This window comes from Canis lupus, chromosome 19 (genome assembly GCF_011100685.1).
Source record: "Canis lupus familiaris isolate Mischka breed German Shepherd chromosome 19, alternate assembly UU_Cfam_GSD_1.0, whole genome shotgun sequence".
Taxonomy (NCBI): domain Eukaryota; kingdom Metazoa; phylum Chordata; class Mammalia; order Carnivora; family Canidae; genus Canis; species Canis lupus.
The window spans coordinates 44,465,818-44,493,048 of record NC_049240.1 but is presented as its reverse complement, the minus strand read 5'-3'; the positions used below and the strand labels follow the sequence as shown (position 1 = coordinate 44,493,048).

Here is a 27,231-nt window from a genome sequence, read left to right as displayed (position 1 = left end):
TTCTATAATCTAATTAAATAATTTTAACGAGTCTGTCCAATTGAAATATAGAGAAAATATAGAGAAAACAACAATAAATCTTTGTGTGCAAGCTTTATTATCAAAAGACTTGACAATCGTCTAAGTTGTTCACATGTGTTTGATGATATATTGTGCAGGCATTTATAATAATACTTACCAAGATTTCATGACAAGAAGAAATGCTCAGGCCATGATATAGAGAGAACAAAAACCAAAACAAATTAGAAGAAATTCATGTTTGAAGTGGATGCCATAAGGAAGCAATTGTATAAAAAAAAGAAGAACAAAGTTGTGTTATATAGAACAAGGATGTTTATGAAGTTCTACTTCCATATAGTAAGAAATTTGTTAACTACTGGAAAGTCCTTTTGTTCTTAAATTAATCAAATAACAGTCAGGTAACTCTGGCTTTCAGTAAGCAGAAATTGAAGAGCTCTTTTTAGATGTGGTAAAGAAAAAAATGAAGAATAAACAAAAACAATTACTGATAAACACTGACCCTGACCACTTAAAAGAAGGATTGCATAAATTCATCAGTGTGTGAATAACTACATCTAGATACTCTTACAGAGCTAGAAATGAGATTAGATTTAATTCAATTAAATACCTTCATATTATAAATGAAGACTCTGAAGCTTGAGACAAAGTTCCTCACACAGTTCTGGTGACTTAGTTCAGATGGACACAGGACTTCAGATGCCTAGGCAGAGCTGGTTCGGCTCACACCACTGATATATCACAATACAGCTTCTTGTTAAATCAACTGCACTGATCTCGATGGTTCACCAGGAGAATCTTAGGACAATAATAAATATTCTGCAGCTAATCAAAGGAATTTCTAAGACAATTTTGAAGTAAACATAAGGGCAATCACTGATAATTTATATTATATATGATTAGTTTAACTGATTTATCCTATAATATTACTACATAAGCTAACATTACACTTCCATCTTGCATATAGTGAACTGTAAATTGGAATTAAACATACCAAAATGTTTTCTTTTAAAAGTCACAGTATGTGGATAAAGCTACTGTGTAACTTAAGAAAGTGAAATGCCATTTGTTTTTGCAAATTTACCCAGTCATTGGACAAAATATTTTTGACACAAGTTCATTTCGAATGCTTTTATATTCTGCAGGATAGATGGAAAGGCTATGAAACATTTTAACAAAGAGCATAGTTGACCCAGCTTTTCTCAGTTGGTAGAGTTTATATTTTAAATTAACAAGTAGAAAGATTTTGTTGTGACTTAAGTATTGTTTAGTAATTGGTGTTTGCATAATACTAAAAAACCCCATATTGAAAACTTTATTCAGTTGTAATTCTATATGACCTTTAAATGATCATACATAGGAATGATATATGCAATCTTGCTGTACCTATGAAATATTATTTCAAATACTTTTTCTTTGTCAAAATATATTTATTTTTTCTTTTTTTCTTTTTTTTTTGTCAAAATATATTTAGCATATTTTTTCAAATAAGTAAAACAGCTTTCCTGATAGCCTCTCTGTCCCTTCCTCTTTCCTTCCTTCCTGCCTTCCTTCCTTCCTTCCTTCCCTTCTTTTTGCCATTCTGAGCAACAACTAGTCTTCAAATAAACTCTTAGGGACAGTCCTATAGGTAAAAGAAGAGAAAGAAGAAAAAAAAAAGAAGAAAAGAAAGAAGAGCTGCTTCCATAAATATAGGGACTAGAAACTGAAACTCAACAGACTCTCTAGTCTTCAAGTGACTTGTAAAGGCTTCCTCAAATTAGGTTGATAGAACACTGATTTAAAACATTCTATAAAATCTGTAAGTAATAGATAATACTTTTAGGGAGGTGAGAGTAATATCTGGAATACCAAAAGCAACATTGTCATTTATAAAAAATTACACTGACAGAGAAGAGAAAAAAAAGAAATTAAAGAAATATAAAGTTTATTAATTGTATCTCTCTAAAACATATATAAAAGAGAATGCAGAATTTAAAAAAGCAAACCAGTAAGGAGAAGGATATTTTTTATATTTACCAATTAGAAAAGAAATACAGTTAGGTTAAGAATGATGTCTAAAACAATTATACTCAATCTGCTAAAACATGACATTAATAAGTTAGAATATATTTGCAATTCACAGAAAATTTAAGATAACTGTTTTGTCCATGATTAAAATAAATTGTCATTATATATCAAACTGACTCAACTTAATTATTTGAGGGAATGTACAAGATAATTATTTTTCAGAAATAGTTTTCAGGTTTTATTTAAGAAGCTCAGAAAAATATACATGTATATATGATATATGTATCTCCACTTAATAGCTAGACTTACTTAAGAGTTTTAGAATACGAGACAAACAATTTTGCTTCCTTTTAAACAGCTTAACCTCACCACATTTCTACTGTTTCTATTGTTAATTAAAATTTTAATTTATTATCACAATTTTCATTTCAATTAGCTTAATGTTTTGGACCAACTGGAATGAACAGCATCCAAGTATCATGAGATCTACCCTGACTGGGAAAAATGCTCAAGTGGTGGTCAGTACAGACATACTCACTCCAAACGGTCTCACCATTGACCACCGTGCAGAGAAGCTGTATTTCTCAGATGGCAGCCTAGGAAAAATCGAAAGGTGTGAATATGATGGATCTCAGAGACATGTAAGTTAACAGATTTTCTTGATTCTATATTAAACAATAATACATTTGAAAAAAATTTGCTTTGTATTTCCCTGAAATATGTGTATCAAGAGATTTCTCAATTTGTAATTGTTTGAAACAATCCAATTGAATATAAAATGAAAAAGAAAACTGGATGAGATTTTGAAAAGTTTACTCTTAATTATTAATTGAACTGGAATTGTCAGAGTGATTTGCATAAGCCTTGTTAGTTATATATTTTTAAATGTGAAATCAAATTGATTTGCTTCCCTGGGATAAAAGAACATTGGAAAAGAAGAAAATAATCCTCTGTCTATGCTTGGGTCCTCAAAACAACCTAAAAGCTTTGAAGTAAAAAAAAAAATGGGAATTCTGTGAGGGTCATATGTATTCTCTTTTCTCTGGGTTCCAAATAAAATGTTAATGGAACAGTTTAATGCTGCCTCTGTAGAACCTTTATGGCAGGTATTTGGGGTCTGTAGAATAGTACATTTATTCTATGAGAACAGCAATTCTTAGCAACTGGGAAAGCTCAGAGCTCAGGCAATTAAGATCTGGGTGGTAACACAAACTGGAGAAATCTTGACCCTTGTATCCCCAGCCCCGCGCATGCCTAAAGGGCAAATGATCCTGTGGCTCTTCGTTCCTCCACTGAATTTCCTGAAGTGCCTCATAGTAAATATTTGAAGCTTTATGGGCCATATTGTTTCTATCACAACTGCAACACTAAAAGCAGACATAGGGAATATGTAAATGAATGGGTATGACGGTATTTCAGTAAAACTTGATTTACGGATAAAGGCAATCAACTAGCAGGGCATAGTTTGTTAATGCCTTATCTACACCATCAAGCATACTGTTTAATTCAATTGAATATATGCCTATAAATATATTTATACATATAGATATATACCTGTATACGGTATATATATATATATATATATATATATATATATATATATATATTAGATATAATTATCCCTGGGAAACTAATTGTATATATACATATATGTTTGTATGTGTGTATATATGTGAGTATATAGATATGGACATTTGTGTGTGTGAGAGAGAGAAACATAGAGAGATAGTGAGAGTTTCTTGATGAGTGAAGAAATGCATTGATTTACATTCTAGTACAGGTCACTCATCTTATTGTGGAGTGACAACTTTAGGTAGTACTGATTATAGGACAGTTGAGTGCTTAAGGCACATGGGAATAATTATTAACTATGACCTGATGAATACAGTTTGTGTTAAAGGCAATAACTGTGATCAAATTCTTGGTCTATCTTTTCCAATTCAAAGCCCTGTGAGGTAATAACCAAAATATATAAAGAACTCATACAACTCAATAGAACAAATCAATATGATTCTAAAAGGCAGATGAATGGAATAGACATTTTCCCAAAAAGGATATACAGATGGCCAACAGACACATGAAAAGATGCTCGACCTTATTCATTGGTGAAATGCAAATCAAAACCACAAGGAGATATCACCTCATACCAGTTAAAATGGCTATTATCAAAAGGACAAGAAATAAGTGTTGGCAAGGATGAAAGGAACACTTTTGTACTCTGATGGTGAAAATATAAATCGGTACAGTCACTATGGAAAACAGAATGGAGGTTCCTCAAAAAATTAAAAACAAAAATACCACATAATGCAGCAATTCCACTTCTGAGTATTTAAACCAAGAAAACAGAAATATAAATTTAAAAAGATATATCCACTCCTATGTTAATTGCAGCATTATATACAACAGGCAAGATGTAGAAGCAACACAAGTGTCCGCCGATAGCTAAATGAATAAAGAAAATATGATATATTTATTCAATGCAATATTATTCAACCATAAAAAAAGAATGCTATTTTGCCATTTGAGACAATGTGGATGGACCTCGAGGGCTTTCTGCTAAGTGAAATAACTCAGAAAAAGACAACTTATGACTTCCCTTATATGTGGAATCATAGAAAACAAGTAAAACAATCTCATAGATACAGAGAACAGATTGATGGTTGCAAAAGGTGGTATGAGTGGGAGAAATGGATACATTTTTTTTTGGTTAAATAAATTAAATACTTTCTTAACAAAATAAAATAATAGCTATTGCATGAAAATTAGCCATCATCAGTTAAAAAATAATAAAATAAAAATAGAGGCCATGTAACCTGTAGTAAAGCATTTAATCTTCATAAATTATAGTTTTCCAATATACAGATTCTCTACCTAATTTTCAGGGTTATTATGAGTATCCAGTACAAAAGTATATGCCCAGGATATAGCAAAGAAACTCTAAATGAAACTACTGGGTAATACTTGTAAAAAATCAGTCAGGAAAATTATTGCCCTGGATGTGGTACTATTTTCTACTGGATCCTGGTATGAAAAAATGCTTCCACAGTGCCTTATAGCACTGCTTTATTCACTTCAATTACTTTTTTATATACCTACTTTGTTTTTACCTCCATAGTATATTCTAATGTATAGTAATTTAAGTGGTTCAGTCATCAGATCTCTAATTTAACTTAAAAGATTTCTTTTGACATTTCAAAAACTATATGCCTAGTTAAGATTTCAACTTTCCATTTTGCATCCCTGTCTAAACCAGGATACTTTCTGGCTGGCTACAGTGAACAATATGATAATGTATATTTTTGCTAATAAAATAAGTAATGAATTTTTAAGATCCTCTAATGTTTTTTACAAAATTTGACTTAGAGACTGTTTATTAATTAAAATACAATATCGTTTATTTTCACTTTTTAAGGCTTCTGAGAGTTATATCAACCTATTAATCACTGTACTAGCTAACAGGTAGTGAATGCTAACAGTGCTCTGGATACTGCGCTGAGCTTTTCATATTTCATTTTATTTTCATAGTATTCTTATGTGGTAGGCATTATTATAATTATTCCCACTTAACTGATGAAGATAATAATTCACAGAGAAGCTTAGTAGCTGTTCAATAACACCTAAGCCACATATATGGCAGAGAAGGGCTCTGTGGTATTATTCAATCAAGAGCCAGTGCTTTCAACCATCATGCTATACTTGGGAGCATTTTTAGTTAGAAAAATGGATGTAGCTAGATGTATAGTATGGCCACCTCTGCATGCCTTGCAGCTAGTAATAAATTTATTTTTCCTGTTTCTTCCTATTTCTTTAATGTTATATATCCTTTGCACAGGTGAATATTTTATTACTGAATATGAAAATAGGCCTAGTAAAATCTAAGGTACTACTGATTTACTTAATAAAACAAGTAGATTTGCCCCTTTTCAAAATCGAATCCATAGCTTTTCAGTTCACATCACTCATTTTGATACACATTAAAAAAAAGTTAGTGAAACTGATGGAGAAGGAAAGCATCTAAATCTCAGTGACACATTGTCCCATTTAAAACAGTACTCTAAAAACTACCTAGAATTTGTGTGTTCTTTTTAAAAATACTGCTTCTAATTTCCTCTATTATGACAAAACAAGCTAATCACTTGGAAGTAAAGTCATCAAAGCTGTTTCAAAAGAGGAAGATCAACATGCTACCCCACCATCATTGCAAGGACATTTATCACAGTTTTTTGTCTAAAACTGCTGAATAAATATTTTGAAGGTTTAGACATAATGCAACACCTCTTCATGGTGAATATTTTGTAAGGATTTTATCTTTGCTCTCAGTATCCCTTTCACTTTCAAATTTTAACGTTCCCATTGTGTAGGTGCATCTAAAATTGTGCAACTAGAAAAAGTAGAATTGAATGTTTGCTTATTATTCAGATTTGAAACTGATATTATTAAATTTAGGTACAAACATTTAAAAATTAAGTTTCCAAATAAATGATAGAATACAAAATTGAAAGTTTAGTTAACCCATTAAAATTATACTTTTAATGGAATTTTGAATTTAAGCCTTACTTTTGGTATTAACTGGCTAGGTGAACATTACCAAGTTTTGTAAAGTCCCTGTGTCCCACTCATCTGGCTTTTAATAAATATGCATCTGGCTAGTTGGATTATAGAAACAATAGGAATATATAATACAACAAAGATTTCAAGGTTATATAATCTCTAGTAGCTTTTGTTTTATTCTGTCTTTAAAAAAATGGAATTCTGTAGAGTCCATGTTTACCAATAAGGATCTTTTTATTTAATAAAAGCTCATGGAGTTCCACAGAAATTGTTCTGTATTACCTAAAGACCTAGGATAGAGAAAATGTGTTAATCTTTGACTATAAATACAACCAATACTCGACAAAAAACTGTTTTCATTTGTGTCTTTTGTTTTTTTTAAATTGTAGTTGACATAAAACATTACAGTAAATTCAGGTGTACAACATTGCAATTCAATATTTATAGACATAACAAAATGATCAGACAATTAGTCTAGCTACCATCTGTCACCATGTAAAATTATTACGTTATTGACGGTATTCCTTATGCTTGCTTTTAATCCCTGTGACTTATTTTTTTCTTATAGCTGGAAGTTTGTACCTCCTAATCTCCTTCATCTGTTTTGCGCATCCCCCCAACTCCCTTACCTCTGGCAACTACCAGTTTTCTTCTGTGTCTATAAGTCTGTTTTTGTTTTGTCAGTTTGTTTTATATTTTTGACTCCACATATAAATGAGATTATACAGTATATAACTTTCTCTGACTTATTTCATGTAGCATAATACCCTCTAAGTCCATCCATGTTTTCACAAAAGGCAAGAGTTCATTCTTTTTTATGGCTGAATTAATATTGTGATATATATATTTTATGTTCTTTACCCATTTATCTATTGATGGGCACTTAGGTTGCTTGTAGATCTTGGCTATTGTAAATAATGCTGCAATGAATGTATGGGTGTGTTTATCTTTTCCAATTAGAGTTTTTGTTTTTTGGATAAATACCCAGAAGTGACATTACTGAATTATATGGTATTACTATTTTTAATTTTCTGAGGAACCTCTGTACTGTTTTCCATAGTGACTGTAACAGTTTATATTCTTACCATCAACACTTGACCATTCCCATTTCTCCACATCCTTGCCAACACTTGTTATTTCTTGGTTGTTTTGTTTTGTTTTGATACTAGTCATTCTGTCAGGTATAAGCTACTGTGTCATTGTGGTTTTGGTTTGTAGCTCCCTGATGTTTAGTGATATTGAGCATCTTTCCACATATGTGTTGGCCTTCTGTATGTTCTTCAGAAAAATGCCTATTCAATTCCTCTTCTAATTTTTAATTGAGTTGAATATTTTGTTGAGAATCTTTGCATGTATGTTGACGAAGGATATTTGCCTATATATATATGTGTGTGTGTATGTGTATATATATATATACATATATATATATATATTTTTTTTTTGGAATGCCTTTGACTGGTTTTTGTATCAGGGTAATGCTGGCCTGTAGAATAAATTTGGAAGCATCCCTTTTATTTAGCTTTTTGGAATAATTTGAGAAGAATGAGTATTATTTATTCTTCATATGCTTAAGTAAAATTGTTTTTTGGGAGTTTTTTGACTACTGATTCAATGTCATTGCTAGTAACTATACTGTTCACATTTCTATTTTTTCTGATTCAGTCTTGGAAGATTGTATATTTATAGGAATTTATCATTTTCTTCTAGGTTGTGCAATTTGTTTGCATACAATAGTTCCTAGTAGTCTCTTAGAATCCTTTGTATTTCTATGTTGTCAGTTGTAACTTACTCTTCGATTTCAGATTTTATGTATTTGTATCCTCTTGTTTTTTCTTGATGAATTTGGCTAAAATTTATCAATTTTGTTTATCCTTTTAAAGAACTTTATTTTATTTTTATTGATCTTTTCTATGTTTTGGTCTTTATTTCATTTATTTTTACTCTGTTATTCTTCTTCCTATTATTTTATTATTTATTTATTTATTTATTTATTTATTTATTTATTTATTTATTATTTATTATCTTCCTACTATTATTATTTATTTATTTTTTTTACTTTTGATTATTCCCTTCCTTTACTAACTTCAGGCTATGTTTGTTCTTTCTTTTCTGGTTCCTATAGTGTGAGGTTAGATTGTTTATTTGAGATTTTTCTTTTTTTATAAGTAGGAATATATCACTAAACTTCCTTCTTAGAACTTCTTTTGCTGGGTTCCATAGATTTTAGAATATTTTGTGTCTATTTTCATTTGTCCCCATGTATTTTTTATTTCCCCTTTGATTTTTTTTTCATTGACTCTCTTGTTGTTTAGTACCATATGTTGTTTAATCTCTACATTTTTGTGATTTTTTTTCCAGTTTACCTCTTGTAACTGATTCCTAGTTTCATCTTGTTGTGGTAGGCAAAAATACTTCTTCTTAAACTTATTAAAACTTGTTTTGTGGCCTAATGTGTGATCTATCCTAGAGAGTGTTTCCCATGCACTTGAAAACAATATATAGACCAGTTTTTAGATGGAATGTTCTATATATATCTATTAAGTCCATCTAATCTAAAATAATGTGTAATTTAAGGGCAATGTTTTCTTATTTATTTTCTGTCTAGATGATCTATTCATTGATGTATCTGGGGTATAAAGTCTCCTACTATGATTGTATTACTGTTAATTTCTCCTTTTATGTTTGTTAGTATTTGCTCTATCTTTTTAGGTACTCTGATGTTGGGTGCATAGATATTTACAATTAGTATATTCTCTTATTGGAATTATTATTATGTCATGCCCTTGTCTCTAGTTATGTATGGTCTGTTCTAAAGTTTATTTTGTTTGATATAAGTATTACTACCTAAGATTACTTTTTGCTTCTATTTGCATGGAATATCTCTTTCTATCCCTTTATTTTCAGTCTGTATATCTGTAGGTCTGAAGTGACTGTCTTATAGACAACATAGACAGGAAACTTTTCTTTTGTAATTCATTCAGCTATGTCTTTTGATGGCAGCTATGCTCAAAATACCACCAATGCTACCCATTCTATTTATTTTGATTGGAGCATTTAGTACATTTATATTTAAAGTAATTACTGATAGCTATTTATAGTGCCATTTTGTTAAATTTTTTAGGCTGTTTTTTTGTAGTTCTTCTCTGATCTTTTCTTCTTCTCTTGTTCTCTTCCATTATGATTGATGGCTTTATTTAGTGTCATGTTTGGATTGCTTTCTCTTTATTTTTTGTGCAATTATATAGTTTCTTTGCTTCTGGTTACAGTGGAGTTCTTATATATTGAACTAGATCATTCTACTTTTAGTTGATGGTCACCTAAGTTCATACATCCTATAAGAGCACTAAAACTTTCCTAATCAACCATGTTTTATACTTTTGAGATCATACTTTATATTTTTAAATTTTCTATATTCTTTAATTGTTGATATGATTGATTTTATTCCTTTTGTCATTTATCCTTCGTATTAGCCCTATAAGTGCTTAATCTACTACCTTTACTTTTACTAAGAGATTTTTTTTCTTTTATAATTTTCTTACTTCTAGTTATGGCCATTTCTTTTCTATTTGAAGTAATCTCTTTGACTTTTTAAAAAGATTTTATTTATTTATTCATGAGAGACACACAGAGAGAAAGGCAGAGACAGGCAGAGGGAGAGGTAGACTCCATGCAGGGAGCCTGATGTGGGACTCGATCCTGGGACTCCAGGATCATGCCCTGAGCTTAAGGCAGATGCTCAGTCACTGAGCAACCCAGGCATCCCCTCTCTTTGACATTTTTTATAAGGCCAATTTGGTTGTGACCAATTTCTTTAATTTTGTCTGAGAAACTCTTCATCTCTCCTTCAATTCTGACATAAAATCTTTCCAGTAGAGTATTTTAGGTTGTAATATTTTTCTTTCATCACTTTGAATATATTGGACCACTGTCTTCTAGCATGTAAATTTTCTGCTGTAAAATTAGCTGATAGTCTTATGAGAGGTCCTTTGTATGTAACTAGCTGCTTTTGTATTCCTGCTTTTATGATTCTCTATTTTAAACTGTTGACATTTTAATAATAATATGTCTTAGTGTAGACCTCTTTGGGCTCATTTTGTTGGGATCTCTCTTTGATTCCTGAACCTAATAGTGTATTTCCTTCCTCACATTAGGGAAGTTTAGCTATTATTTTTTCATATATGTTTTCTGCCACTTTCTCTTTTCTTCTCCTGAGACCTCTATAATGCACTTAATGTTGTTACAGAGATCCCTTAAACTATCCTCATGTTTTAATTTTTTTTTTTTTTTTGCTGTTCAGCCTGGATGATTTCACTTATCCTGTTTTCCAGAATGCTGATCTGTTTTTCTACATCATCTAATCTGCTGATGATTTCTTCTAGACAATTTTATAAATTCAGCTATTCTATTCTTCAGCTCTTATATCTAAAAACATATTATCAATCTCTCTGTTAAAGTTCTCATCATATTTATCCATTCTTCTTCTAGGTTCTGTGAGTATCTTTATTACTTTGAACTTTTTATCAGATAGATTGCTTACTGCGTTTTTTAGTTTTTGGTTTTTTGTTTTGTTTTGTTTTATCCTATTTCTTCTTTTTATTTAATTTGGAACATGTTTCTCTCTCTTTTCATTTTTGCCTGACTCTCTGTCTTTACTATATATTGGGTGGATCAACTATATCTCTTAGGCTTAAAAGTAGTGGTCTTATGTAGAAGGTTTCCAGGAATGAGACTGCTATGAACATACTTTTGGGTGGGTTTGTCTTCTGCTCCCCACACCTTGGGGTGAGAGCTATTTGGAGGTGGAACCACTCCACCTGCAGGATCTCACAAGTGGGAGCTGCTTTGAAGGGGTGCTAGTCCTGGCCAATGCTAACTGCTGGATTCAGCAGTAGATGAATCGCATCATCTAGTTGTGTGGAGTGTGCTCAACCAACTGAGGCTGCTCACTAAATGTGGTGGATTGGGAGCTACTTTGGAGGTAGGGAAGGTACCTACTTGGCCATCTCTCTCTCTCTCTTTTTTTTAAAGACTTTATTTATTTATTCGTGAGGCACACACACACACACACAGAGGCAGAGACACAGGCAGAGGGAGAAGCAGGCTCCATGCAAGGAGCCCAATGCAGGACTGGATCCTGGGTCTCCAGGATCACACCCTGGGCTGCAGGTGGCACTAAACCGCTGTGCCACCGGGGCTGCCCCCATCTCTCTTTCTGTTTTAATACAAATTAAGTGGAGCCAGATTTAGATGACTCAGAATTTTTCATTATTAATTGTAGTTTCCTAAAAATGATAATAATAAAGAACCTCAAAAAAAAAAGCCTCAAAACTTCAGGCCAATGCAAAAATGCTTAACAGCTTGTTTACAAAATTGTCCCTTCCTCTATTTTCTCCCCAAAGCCATAAAAGCTCCAAAAAAGAGCACTTCCGCATAATCCCTCCTCAAAGACAGAATGATTGTTTTTCAAGATAATGATTTTTCAGGTCTGTGTCACAGATTCCATCCTTGAAGATGAATTGAACAATGTTTTCTTTTAATATAATAAGTGAAAGAAGGCTGATCTTTATGAGTGGGTGGATTTTTCTTCCTCCTCCTTCTCCCCCTCCTCTTCTCTTCTTCCTCCTCCTCCTCCTCCTCCTCTTCCTCCTCCTCCTCCTTCTTCTTCTTCTTCTTCTTCTTCTTCTTCTTCTTCTTCTTCTTCTTCTTCTTCTTCTCTTCTTCTTCTTCTTCTTCTTCTTTCTTCTTCTTCTTCTCTTCTTCTTCTTCTTCTTCTTCTTCTTCTTCTTCTTCTTCCTTCTTGTAGAGACAGGAGTCTCTACATGTTTGAATTCACAAAATTAAAGAACATTATTTGTGTTGATTTTAGCTGTTATTTGCTTTTATATCTAATAATGAATGCTGCCACCTCAACACCTCTGCCAGGTGATTGTTTGAACACACCTTGAACATTTTCATTTTTTATTTCACCTGGCATTCTTGAGATAACTTATTTTAGTTTTAAGCATTTTTTTCTTTTTTGAGGCAAAATTTATCTATGGATTTGTTTTTAGGTCTCAATAGGGTTCTGAAATAAACTTAAAATAAACAGCTTTGTTTTCTCTTTCTGACAGTGCTTCAAAAATTTAGTGAGAATTGTCATTTTCAAGATAGACATTACCAGTTTGACTGAATTAATTTACTTTGTACAATACTTTTCCATACAAAACATATGGTGCAAGTATCTGTGCAATTAAGGATGCAGTTTGGATATGACCTTTCTATAGGTGTCACGTGGATTTAGGAATAGAGTTAACTTTTACCAAAAAAGGAGGGGGGTTCTCTATGCTTTTGTTTATTTTAATAGGACATAGTCTAAGAAATTTGCTTGGTTAGATGGCCCTCTGTGATGTCCTGACTATTATAGTTTGAAATGCAAAGAAAACATTGAAATAATACCTAAGACTCATTTTTCTTTACCTTCAGTCTTTATGTTCTATTATTTTATCATATTCATTGGATAAAGGTATATGTATAGGTACAAAGTTACCTCAGTGTTTTGCCAATTATCAGAATTCTGTGGTTGCTATGCTATAGTGTCTGTGGTCAATGCCATAGAATTACCACTCGATTCTATATTATCCACTGTGCCTTATGTTTTAATAACTATTTTGTAAAGAGAATATGAATTATCTGTCCCTATATGACGTTTTTTAAATTGACTTAAATTTCTGGATACCTATTATACTTTTAATTGCCTATTTTCTTGGTTAATTACCAGTTTTTATAATCTATTACTAAGAGGGCCATAGAACTATGAGACTGACAGTATAAGTGAGGAGCTGGGTCATCTCCTATTATCTTTAGGAAAGGTTAAAGTTGCAATCTGGCTTAAGTTTAAAGATTTAATACAGAATATTTCCTTTGGAAGAAAAGAAATGATACTCATTCTGAAAAAAAAAAAGATTCTAGGGCTATATAAGATAATGCTATAGAAGTCTTAGAAAACTCTAAAAATGCTTCTGTTACATGGTAATTGTTAAAAAGGCAGAACAATTTTTCTGATATCCTATCCTCTTAGGACTTCTGCTTTTCCCACTTTTATCTTTTTAACTAACTTATATGAAAAAAAAGTGTGATCAGTATCAATTCTTTTTTTTTTTTTTTAGTATCAATTCTTAATTTGAAATGTATCTGTGCAGTTGAATTGAAACCTAGAAATTAAAGGATACCTTTTAGAGCAGATTTCTTCTTAGATTCTCACAGAAGCTAAGTGCTCCTTATCTGTGTAAGCTAGTTGAGTTCATTCTAATTTTCTGTTGGTCGGTCTGTGTCAGGTCCTTGTGTGTGTGTGTGTGTTTCCTATTCATTCCTCACTTCTATTTTGTTCCCCTTGGTAACCATACTAATGTAATTGATATATTTCCTTTGAATTTGTATATAGTTTTTTCAAACAGGTCGGCAAACCAACATAATGAATTTTATTCATTATATTTTGGCATACTTTGTAAAAGATGCTGCAGAAGTGTGTGAAGGGGAAAACCATAAGATTAAAAAGAATGATGTTTAGGGAGTAGAAAGTAAGGTTGTGAAGGTTTAAAAATTCTATGAAAGACTTAAGATGCTGACCATGAAATATAAAAAGAGACAAAACATTGTCCAAGTTATAAAGTCAAGAGAGGCTGAGACAAAGCAAAATTAACAAGTGCCCAAAAAAAATAATAATTTCAGAAAAGAATATTTCCTTTAGATATTTGTGTGTAAGTTTTGTGTTGTTTTAATTTTGGGTGAAACAGAGAATAGTAAAAAAGAGAGAGAGCGAGAGAGAGATCAAATATCCCCAGAGGAGCTGACAGATTGGTAAGAAGCTTGATGTTACAGTTTGAAATGTTTGAGAGTATATCTTTTCTAATGAGAAGGAAGCAATGCAACACATAGCTAATTCATAAAATTTGGAGATATTCTTATAAATCTGAATAATGTGAGCCCACAAACTCAGTGCAATGCCATGGTTCTCCCCAATTGTGTTTGAGGGATTTGTCTTCTCTTGAATAACCATAAGAATTAAACTGTGGCCATGCACATTTTTGAATCTGTGGTTTAAACAAAGTCTAATAGGCTTATTTACTGCTTTATATCTTAAAGCTTTTAATATGTCCATGCACATTATAAATGGGAGAAGCAGCATAGAGTGGTGTTCTGATAAGAAAATTGTTTTTTTTTTAGATGGTGTTCCATGGGTTTATGTGTTGAAATTTGAGAAATACTAGTAGTATTTCTTATAAATAAGTATATGACTTATAAATAAGTATATGTGATTATATACTTATATAATATACTTATAAAGTATATTATACTTATATCCTTAAGTATATCATAAAGTGGTTTATAAGTATATGACTTATAAATCACTTAGTTTGTCAAGGGAAAATTATGTAATTCATTACAAATCAATTGACCAGGGAAACAAATTCTTTCAAAGATCAAAAAAGATATCAGAAAATGAGGGGCACCTGCGTAGGCCAAGTGATTGAGTGTCTGCTTTTGGGTCAGGTCATGATTCCAGGTCCTGGGATGGAGTCCCAGGTAGGGCTCCCTGCATGGAGTCTGCTTCTCCATCTGCCTAAGTCTCTGCCTCTCTCTCTGTTTCTCTCATGAATAAATAAAAGTCTTTTAAAAAATAGATATTAGAAGGGCAGCCCTGGTGGCTCAGCGGTTTAGCGCCGCCTTCAGCCCAGGGCGTGAATCCTGGAGACCCGGCTGGAGTCCCACGTCGGGCTCCCTGCATGGAGCCTGCTTCTCCCTCTGCCTGTGTCTCTGCTTCTCTCTCTCTCCTCTCTGTGCTTCTCATAAATAAATAAATTCTTTAAAAATAGATATTATAAAAAGAAGATATTTTTAAATATATATTTTACCTTTTCTAATTGAGTTATCTACTAATATTTAGCTTAACAAATCCATCCATAGGTTTAATTTCTTCTGTCAAACTCAGAGTTATGTTTTAGTAATCTATCATACCTTAGGGTGAGGTCACAATAAAATAAAAGTATACAGGGTTTTAAATATGACTTGTACTGATAAAAATATAATGATTTCTTAGGTTTTTCTAACTTTAACATCATATTAACTTGTGTGGTGATTCTACCTACATATTTATTGAGAAAAACATTCTATGCTTAACAACATATAGTTTAATCTTCCTGGCTGATCCAGTTATTAAACGCCACCCACCCACACACACCCCCATGAAAAAGAAAAAAAAGAAAGAAAGAAAATAAAAGGAAAAGGAAAAAGAACCAGACAATAATTTCATTCTGTTTCATTTTTATTTCTGTTCTGTATCTGTCATTTTTGTTGTTCCAGTAGCTGAAACAATAACTAATATTGACAGGGGCTAAGACAGGGTGATTATAGCCTTTCTCCCTGCAGTTACACTGTAAGTGTTAATCATTTCTTGGAAGACATCAGCTACCTGAGTGGCACAAACCTTTCCAAAAGAGATGTTCGTGTTCCTAGAAATTGCAATTGCTGATGTTTCTTACTTTTGACATTCTTTTTAGAAACTTTGTGCAAAGTTGTTTGTTTGTTTGTTTCCCAGAGTATATTTCCAGAGAAAAATACTAAGTCCTAAGTTTTATCTGTAGAATGAAAATTATATGGGATAATCTTCCTCCTTGACAAACACACTCTGATGATGAACTGTCTTGAGTAAAAATTGGAAAATTAGTTCATAAAAACAATACTAATCAATTATAATCAATTATAAGTAATATCAATCACAAGGATATTAGATATTTTACCTTCTTATAGCACCAATTATTTCTTTTCTATCTATAGAATCAGTTATTTTATTCCATAAATGGATCAAGACATCTATCATTTCTTTATTTCTCTTTCCTTTCCTTTCTTTTTTCTTCTTTTCTTACCTTATTTCTTTTTTTCTTTTTTCTTTCTTGTTCTTTCTTCTTTCTGTTTCTTTCTTTCTTTCTTTCTTTCTTTTCTTCTTTCTTTCTTCTTTCTTTCTTTTCTTTCTTCTTTCTTTTCTTTCTTTCTTCTTTCTTTCTTCCTGTATTTATGTCTATGATATCTACTCTTTTTGATAATAACATTTTAATGATACTATGAAAGCTATAGAAGCCTGGATGTGAAACTTATAGAATAGGATTTAATGCTTAGAAAAGTGAATTTTCTGGCAACGTAAGTTTGAATTACTTAGCCAAGTCAAAACCATATCCTATCATCAAAAAAAAGGCATTTTGATTTTATTTTTAAAAGATGTAAAATATTTGAATTTTAAAAATTTAATTTTTGATTTAAAGTCAACATCAGCATGAACAGTCACTAAAATTTTTAGTGAAGTGAAAATGTTTCCATCACTAGCTGGGACAGTCTGTAGATTTGGAAACCAAGACCCAAAAATGCAACATTAATTAATAATGTTTCTGACTGTGGTATCTAATGCTAATTAATAAAGTTTCCAACTATCTATTGGAGGCTGTGTCCCTTTTTTATTTTTTTAATTTATTTTTATTTTTTAATGTCCCTTTTTTATTAAAATGTCTGTAACATTACCATTTTTATTCTGAAATGAAATTTTGCATTTTAGCTATCTTTATGGATAACTTTTCTAAACTTAATACCTGCATTATAACATAAAGGACATACATAAAGTAATTTATAATAAAATAGGACATAGTTCAATATGTATAAATCAAGGGAGAATATATAAAGAAGTCATCAGCTGATCTTTAAAATTTGTAATAAATTTTTGATAATTATCTAAACACAATAAAATGAAGTCATTTCTCATTTGTGTAGAAGTTACATTCCCTGAAAAATAAGCATATGATAAAGAGCTCTGTAAAAATAACTTTTATATGTGTAAAATGGACTTAAAGTCTAGACTTACATAATTGCAAATAGGTTTTCACCTTTGTATAAAATCTTATATGATATTTAAAACTTAACTGAGGCTCAGTTCACTGCACAGCACTTCCCTCTATGTCATGGTACAATTAGATTCCTCGTCCCTAACCACTGAATTTCCTAGTCAATGTCTCCTACCTGTCTACCCAACTCCCATCCCACAATCAAGTGAAATCACAACCATAATTTTCCAAAACTCCCATAAGGGATGGAACTGTTTTCATTGAGAACCACTAAGGTGCGTAATTGTTTTAAAATGAGATATGAAGAAAGGTCTCCTGGCAGGAATTTATCTTTCTGTTCTATCTAGAATGCCTCAAACACATGGGATTCTGCACCTATGAACAGGTATGTGGACCATAGACAAAAAATAAAATGGCTATTTGTTACCAGAAGCATTCTATGAACTTAAACTGCAACAGATTTGCTGACTGAATATACAGAACTGATGGGTACCTGGTGCCTGTTAACAGGAATTGCAGTCAAGTATATTTCAAATAAGTCCATTGACTAGTGAATCCCAAATGGCTATTGGAAACTCAGGTGTTTTATTTTATTTTTTTTTTTTTTAATTTTTTTTTTTTTTTTTTTTATTTATGATAGTCACAGAGAGAGAGAGAGAGGGGCAGAGACATAGGCAGAGGGAGAAGCAGGCTCCATGCACCGGGAGCCCGACGTGGGATTCGATCCCGGGTCTCCAGGATCGCGCCCTGGGCCAAAGGCAGGCGCCAAACCGCTGCGCCACCCAGGGATCCCGGAAACTCAGGTGTTTTATTATTCAGACACTTCTCTGAATTTAAGCAATACAATTTAATATTCAGGTTGTTATATGAATATTGGCTTTTGTATATTTTAAGTGTCCTTGGACATGAATAGTTATTCAAATTATAACCTGAATTTAATAGATTTCTATTAACTTTCTAATATTTTAAGAATAGTAAGTGACTAAATGGCTATATGATAAAAAAGGAAGGATAAGACTATAGAATTCTATGAATCCATTAAAACTGATGACATAAAATATGTATTAGTTCCATAGGGAGATTTATTGTATATTAATGGAAATAGTAGAGAAATATTAATACACTGTCACCCAGACTAGATCTCTTGAGATCTTCCTGGTTTTTGGTATGATGAGTGATTCTCCATTGAACCTGGACATTGTTGTTTTACTGTGTGAAATTCCACATCTTATTTAGCCTCCTGTTTTAGCTGACTTTCCCTGATATCATGATGGCAGAGGAAAGTGGGGTCTTGCCTTGTTAGTGCCAGGTGGAGGTAGAAGCTTAGGTTTCCCACTTAGCCTCTATTGACACCTGAGGCATGATTGTGGGTCTTTTTTACTTCTGGACAGGGATGGTGGGAGTTACAGCTTCCCAGTGGGTCTCTAGTGTCACCACTGTGAATTAGCTTCATTATTCCTGGATTATGCTAAAAGTCTTGGTTATCTACGAGGCTTCTTTGGACACCACTCTAGCAGCAAGGGGGAAGGCACCCCACTACTGCCAGGTATGGGTATAAGTCCAGGTTCCCCACTTTGGCCTTTGCTGGTATATGTGTGAGTCACAGTTCTTTGTGTGGTATTTGTCTAGAACAGCATCTTGCTAGTTAGAATCTTTTCTAGTCATTTGCCTAGAAAGAGTAGGCTTTTGTTGTTGTTGTTTGTCTATGAATATTGGCATTTCTGAGTTATCAGCTTATTCAGTTCCAAGTCTGGGATCTACGAGGCAACAATAAAACCTGAGGAACTCATCACCATGTTGTTCCTCAGCTCCAAGTTCCCTAGCTGGGCTGCCTTCTTCTGTCCAACTTTCAGTCTTCTCAAATTTGTTTTATATACAATTACTAGGATTTTTGGTTGTCCTTAGTGAGAAGAATCAGAAAATTATATCTACTGCATTTTCCCAGAAGCAAAAGTAAGTGTGCATCTAGGTTTTTAAAAACTCAAAATAGAAAAGAAGAAATGCCTTATGTTTATCATTTTATAAAATGTTTTTAAAGATATAGCCATGTTCCACAAATCTCTAAAGCAACAGAATGTCTATGCATTGCCAGTGGATTTAAATGGGATAAGATTTAGTAACACATACATGATATGGCATAAGAGGTCAAAGACATCTAAACACTGGTTCCCCACAAGATATAAAGGTTGTGGAAATATGGATGATGGATTACACTGTTTGCATTTTATCATCTGTAACCATGATGGATACATGTTATCAGAGTGAATACAATGAAGTTTATATGATGATACGACATTGCCAAATACCACTGTCTGAGTAAGCATAAGAAAGGAGTGAAAAGAAGCCTGAAATTGATGTTAGATAAAATTGTTTTAATTCCTGATAGATAAAATTGTTTTAATTCCTGACTCTGGTTCTAAAGAAATATTTGATCTTCAGCAAGTAACTTACTCTTTTGAGTCACAGTTTCTACATTGTTAGCCAGGTTTAATTTTTTTTTCAACACTTTTTGAGACTTTGTTACTGATTTTGTGGAACTCAAATACATGAGCCTGCAATACATCATTTTACATGTTAATATGCATAATAAGATGATGCCACATCTTAATTATTTGATTCATGGAGATAGTCTTAGCAAAATACAACATACCATCTTTCACAAAGCTGTATGATACGACAGAAATTAATAAGTTTAGGTAGTGGAGGTAGATAGTGATCTAAAACTTGGATCCTTGACATATTGTTTAATATATTTGGGACATTTTATTAATCTTTCTATGCCTTAGGTTTTTTGTTTGTTTGTTTTTGTTTTTGTTTGTTTGTTTGTTTGTAAAAAGAACTAATAGTTTCTGCCTCCTAGGGGATATTTTGAAGAGTTAAAGTGTTGTATGCAACTTGGTACCTGACAATTGTAAACAAATGCTAAATCTTATAAAACTTCCCTTGAATAATGGAAATTAAAAAATAATCCCAATTTAAAATTTTGTAACTGCATTCACTACATACATATACATTTGCTTGAACATGAATTATATCAGTTAGATTAAATCATAAATTGTCTCATTTCTTCTTCTGTAGGATTACTAACATCTGAAGAATAGAAATCATTTTCATATTTGTATTTCCAAAAGCAAAGAGCCCAAACTCTGGTGCATTGCTATATCCATTAAATATTTGCTGAAGCAGTGAGCAAATGGATGAATAAACTAAAAGATAAAATTATGTTTTTGTAAATTAAATAAAAAGTAAACAGCTTTTTTTTTTTTTTTTTTAAAAAAAAAAGGTCAAAAATCAAAGATTAGCTATTTTGAGGGCCTCAGCCATACAGGATAATTTTCTGAAGTGTGTACAACCAATATTTCTATTTGGTAAGATAAGAATGTTATTGCAGTAGGGTTAATGGTATTTATTTTGAACACAATCCCCTTGATTTAAATCCACATACATTTCAGTGATGGTTCAGCTTGGTTAGTCGTGCAAATTAAAGTGTTACTGAAGCTGAGCTCTCTGAAAAGAGATGTGTTCTGGAGAAGAATAAATGGTCAATATCCAGGGCAACTAGTGTATTCACCCAGAAAATAACTGGTGTCCCTTCAGAATGTGATACTGATACTGATGGATTGATTTAGTATTTCTTGGAAGCTTTCAATTTGTTAGGCATCAGACAGAATTTTCAAAATCAGCCACCTGTCCCACTTGCCTCATTGTAGAAATTCATATACAAAAATACAAAGAACAGGGAGCTAAGGAAAGCTATCTTGCATGTGCATGCACAAACACATGAACATATTTTTTTTTCCAGATTAATTTTGCTTAGAAACCAAAGACATAGAAAAGCATGCAAAAAAAGTTTTTAAGTTATTTTCTTTGGTGAAATAAATTAGTATGTAAGGGGGAAATCAGGAAATGGAAAAGTTTCATATTTAAATTCAGGAAATTCTGAATTAAGTTACATTAATTTTTCTCTGAATTTCTGGTTAAATGTTTCTATTCTCTCTAGATAATTTTAATTCATTTCTTATTAGTTATTACATGCACGAAAACGCACATCAATTTATTTAAGCTTGAAACAGTATTTTGAATTTTATTTCTGTTTGTCTCTTGAAAATATTTAGAATGCAAGCAAACTGATTAAAACCAGTTAACTAATTATTATATCAACTATTTAAAGAATGATTTAAACTAGTCTATATAAAAGTTCAGGTACAGTATGTGTATAAATAAGTAACAAAAACATACATTTATTTCTGAGCTTACCAGCAGCCAAGACATTAAGGGAAAACTTTAAAGTTATATAGTACTTTGATTTAATTGAAGGAAACAAAATGATAAGCATGAAAAATAGATGTTTTCCATGACCCTAAGATTTGCTAAGCTATGCAATGAGATCTTTTATTTACATGAGGAGCTTTGAGAATATATAAAGCTAATGAAAATCAAAATGCTAAATAATTTCTACTAGAACATACTAGCAAATAAATCATCAAAAAATATGGTTGGCCATCAAGATATAAAATACATTTAATAATTTTCAATTAGGTTGTTAAATTGCTAAAGGGACAAGCCAATATTTAAAACTAAGTATGTTAAAATTAAGTTAGTAAGATAAATGAGCTCAGTTATTGCCTAATTATTGGAGATCAAAAAATAATAAAGAAAAATGAAAGGAAAACATAAATAATGTTGACTAAAGGTATGTCTTAGAGGGAGCTAACACTAAATAGTTATTCACATAAAGAAGAAACTTTTAAAGCATGCAGTACTGCAGAATCTTAGCCTAATATTTCCACCAGGATTCAAATAGAATTCTGTGATCACTAATGTCGCAGCTGCAAACTTGTATAACCATTAGTTTATTTTGATAAGATAAGAGTTCCAGACACTGAGGGATAAAGTATCAGGTGTTTATTTTCAGTACTGGGAGCTGAGCATAGTGGAGAAAGTGGTTCTAACACCTCATGTGGTTCTATTGGTCATCATGAAAAGCTAAGCCTAATCAAATGACCAGGCTATCTACCTCTGAGGCTTGAATGGTAGGGACATTAAAGGGCATAATAGTTGAATGAAAAATAAATGCCCAGGGTAATGCTGCCTTGGACAGGGGGATAAGAAAAGCATATACATCTTAATTTGTCAATAATTTATTATAAGACATAGAACAATTTCTTAATACCAAGTACGTATTAGAATACCTTGAGAAACTTTTGTGTAATATTGATGGATAAGCCCCATCCAAGAACAATTTAAATCAGAATTCCTGAATGAGATGTGGATCTCAGTTTTAAAGTTCCCAGTTGATATTTATGCATAGTCAGAATTTGGATTCACTATTATAGGCTGCTATAAACATGAAGGAGTTTACTCAAGATGCAATCAAATACACACTAATTGAGAATGTTTGTTTGTTTGTTTGTTTTTAAGTTACAGTTTGGGTCTCTCTTACCTGATTAGAATTTCTGGGTGAATTTGCATAGGAATCATCAAAATCTTGGTCTTCAAAGTGCCTAGCTCATTTTCCACAAATGTGAGACTTTATCAGTCATACCAGGTAGGACACAGAAACAACATCAATTTAAAGTTAATACAGTAGTGTGAAAAGTCCTTCTCTTCTTAATTCTGTTTTAATCTTCTGATCACCTTGGGAAGAGAGATAAATTGTGTTGCTAGTATATATTTAACACCCCATGACACTCTATCACTGAGATGGAAGAGGGGGACAGTGAAAAGAGAACTAAGACTAAAATTTGGTGGGTAATAGTATCTAATTATAATTTGATGATAGAATTATTTCCTTTTCTTTGTAGATATTTGTATTCTGTTTCTTCTAAATACTGAATTCTTCCCCATATGGTAATGAGTCAATTTAAAGAGTAATTAAAGGTGAATTACAGTAGACGTTGTATTCAGATAAAGAAAAAAAAAGTGAAAACATTTATCACAGTTCAGATTTTAAAAAAAGAGAGAGTCTGAGAGAGGAGTTATATTCTGATTCTTTAAGAGGTGTAAAATCCCAGGAAGTAGTAATGAAGGAAGAGGAGAATGGGCTGGGGAGGAAAAACATATATGACCCATGGGTCATTAATTTCCCACCACCTGAGGAATAGTCAGAGGCTCTGGCATGGCATGAAGTGAGAGCACTATGTTTACATGGAGTATTTCATAACATGAACTATAAAAAAAAAAAAAAGAAAAGAAGAAAAGAAAGAAAGAAAAGAGAAGGGAAGGGAAAGAAAGAAAATAAAAAGTGGTCATGAATCTTTAAGCCAGTGGGGCTGAGAGGATATGATGTGTTGCATAAGGCATGTCTTATACAACAGTATTCAAGTTACTAAAGACTGGGAATTATTTCCCTGATCAGGGACATTGCCACTGGCTTAATTCTGACCTTCCAGAATTTTACTGATTTTTATAACAGACTATTTTGTATTTGAGCTGCTCAAAACCATAAAAGGCTTTTGTATAATAGCTGCCATTTAGTGGGTGCCTGTTTTAGTCTGATTTAACATAATTATCACCAAGCAACCATTATTATTTCAATTTTGCCAGTGAAGTAGTACAGGCACTGAACATTAGCTAACTTGAGATAGTAACCAAACCAAATCCATGAGAAATAAAGAACTGAACTCTTCCATTTGCCGTGCATCATTTTATAATCCATGATCTTTCCAAAACTATCCTTGCATATTTGTTACAATTTCCCCAAACAGTTTTGTCTTAGGAAGGCATTAGCATTTTTTTAGTGTGTTTTAAATGTTTCATTCCTGTTTTTAGACCCAAAGATATACTATATAGACCAAAGATCGGGGGAATGTGTTACTTAACAGGCCAATGCTTCTCAATCTTTAAGGTGCATAGAGATGTTGTTAAAATGCAGTAGTAGGTCTTGTTCAGAGCCAGAGATTATATATTCCTAAGAAGTTTCCATACTTTTAGTAGGAAGGGTGTAAATGTTATTGACTGCAAAATATTTTACTGAATTATTGATATCTGTATTATATAATACAAGTAGTGAAGCAGTCTTTAAACATTATGTAGCAACGTTATTAAAAATATGTTAATTTTTTTAAACCTTTGAATTCCTAGACGGGGAAATAGTGGCATTGGTAGGGGGCTGAGGGAAGATAGGATGTGGCCATGCAGAAAAGGTAATTTTTTTAAGAGATTTTATTTATTTACTTGAGAGAGAAAGAGAGAGAGAAAGAGAGCAAGTGAGGCCCACTGAGCAGGGAGACCAACGTAAGGCTGGCCCCCAGGACCCTGGGATCATGTCCTGAGCTGAAGGCAGACACTTAATCCACTGAACCACCGAGATACCCAGGAGAATGGGTTTTGACTGCAAATGTTCCTGTGTTACAAAATAGGCCCAGCTTTATGATGAGACAGATTTAGTGAATGAATTAATTTTTATCTAGCTCAATCAATCTTTATTGACTGAAAGGAAGAAAAACTTAATTATCAATAATTACCATAGAAAAATAAGTCACAGGAAAGTAATAACATTGCCTTGGTTTAAATGTCGAAAGCCATTTAGAAAATTATGCAAAAGAAGTTTTCAATTCTGACCTTAGGTCTTCCCACTCTGTCTGCTTATATCAAACTTAAATAGAGGAAGTAAATAAAAGCAATGATGCAAGGTTCATGTCTGTAACTCAGCTCCTGGAGGCCTCACCCTGCTGATATACTGCTGTAATAAATTATACATCTAGTGTGCTTCTTTTGATTTATTACTGCAATAGATTACAAATGTGATGACTGACACAAACATGTGTCCTATAGACAGCTGGGCTTTGTGATATTTTATTTCTATTTCTACATCTTCAATTGCTTAGTTTGGAAAATAAGAAAAAAAAAACACAAATTGACAAATACAGGAAGATATTTCTGAAGCAGCCCTCCACATAGACTCCTGAAGTAAAGGCTTTTAAATTGAGAAGTCCCAGTATTCTAGTTTTCAGTCCCTCCCTAAGGACTGTTTATTAAAGAAGAAAAGAAAAAAAAATAACTCATATGAATTAGCATTTTATGAATTCAGGTTGTAGGTTGTTTTTCTTTTTGACTGTGTAAATACATAATGACAGACTTCATCTATATTTCCTCATTCTTTGAGCCATCATGAGCTATCATGGAAATTGAAATTATAGATATTTAATATATCAAAGTAATTACCTAATGGGCTGTTATACCCTCACTTTTAAAGGAAAGATTTATTTTGTCATGAATCCAATCTTTTTTTTTTAAGCTTAGGATTTTTGCCGAAGTGTAAATTACCATTTTTTCTTTCATGTTTGGAACCGCTTTATCTTGGCTGCTGAGAGCATTTCTTCAGTTGGGCACACAGGGCCTCCTATTAATATGTGGTCATCTATTTTCTCTGTTCTTTGTACTTATCTAGAGAGTTGTGTGAAATGCATAGTATTTGATCACAAGAATTTCTTTGTCCCTCATCAACATTTAAAATCATCAGACTCTGTATCTCTTTTGTCAAGAACTATGAAGTTTCTGAGATATTACCCCACTTGCAGAGTTGTGTACTTTTTATAGGTGAATATTATAAAAATGCAAGGTATTGGATCAAGGAAAAGTGTTCTTTATTGATACTTATAACAAGATAGCCAGAGTAGCAGTTAAGAATTGGTGCTCCACTTCTAGACCTGAAGCAAAACAATGAGAGCTAATGGAATCTTTCAAAGTGGGTGGTAGGTTTCATTCCGTAGAGAGGAATGAGAAGAATGGATTGTTTTCATTTATATATAGAATAGAGTCACCAACTTTCACTCCCAAAAGGAGAGAGGAAAAAAAAAATGTTTTTCTCTTTTGAGACTGGTATGGAAATGGCCCTGGGTTCTCATCCTAACCTTGGAATATAAATCTATCTTTTCAAGGGCCAGATAAAACCTGAATGTCACTGTTTTTTGTTTTTTTTTTTAAGATTCGTTTATTTATTTTACCAAGAAAGTGTGCATATGTGCAAGTAGGTAGAGGAGCAGAGGAAGAGGGAGAGGGAGAGATTCTCAAGCAGACTTGCACTGAGTATGGAGCCCCACGTGGGTCTTGATCCTAGGACCCTGAGAACACGACCTGAGCCAAAACCATGAGTCTGTCACCCAAGTGATTGAGCCACCCAGGTGCCCCTGAGTGTCACCAGTTTTTAAGGCCCAGAAGTCTGTCCAAATTTGGGGATTCATCACTTTTGACATTTTGAGATACTGGTCATCTTTCTTGCACCTTGTGTCTTAACATAAGGACTTAGTCCATCTGCTATTTGGCTGTCTAAGAGAGATAAAATGTATTATCTTTCCAGGTCAGAGAAACTAGCTAGAGTGGCTATTGATCTAATTTGCATGATATGTGAAGAATGTAATGTTTCTGGGGAAAGTGAAAGCAAATATTCTCTGTATTTATAATTGTATACATTTCTGAGTTTCAGGAGGCTAGAGCTTTTTTCAAAGGCATTGAGAAATCCAAGGAAGCTTTTTTTCTTTCCCCATAAAGTCGTATTTTGCAATTTTCTTACTACCTTAAAGAATTTAAGATTCCCTTTCTCCTTCCCTCTCTCTCCTCTTCTTCTCTTTGTCTCATTCCGGCCATGAAACTTCTTTTATCTCCCTTCTCTTGCCAAAGTAGAACAGTAAATCCCTGCCCTTATGCAAGATTTTATCTAGTAGGAAGGTAGACAATAAACAAAATTAACAAATATGTGATAAGGGGATACCTGGGTGGCTTAGTGGTTGAGAACCTGCCTTCAGCTCAGGGTATGATCCTGGACTTCTGGGATCGACTCCTACAT

At 32.6% G+C, this 27,231-nt stretch overlaps 1 protein-coding gene across 1 annotated transcript in view; it reads left to right on the top strand.

The window, feature by feature from the left end:
- LRP1B (LDL receptor related protein 1B) overlaps positions 1-27,231 on the top strand; it is a 1,959,891-nt gene that overhangs the window by 1,575,876 nt on the left and 356,784 nt on the right. Inside the window, exon 43 of the mRNA XM_038565111.1 lies at positions 2,465-2,669. Coding sequence (XP_038421039.1) covers positions 2,465-2,669 — 205 coding nt within the window. The remainder of the gene's footprint in view (positions 1-2,464; positions 2,670-27,231) is intronic.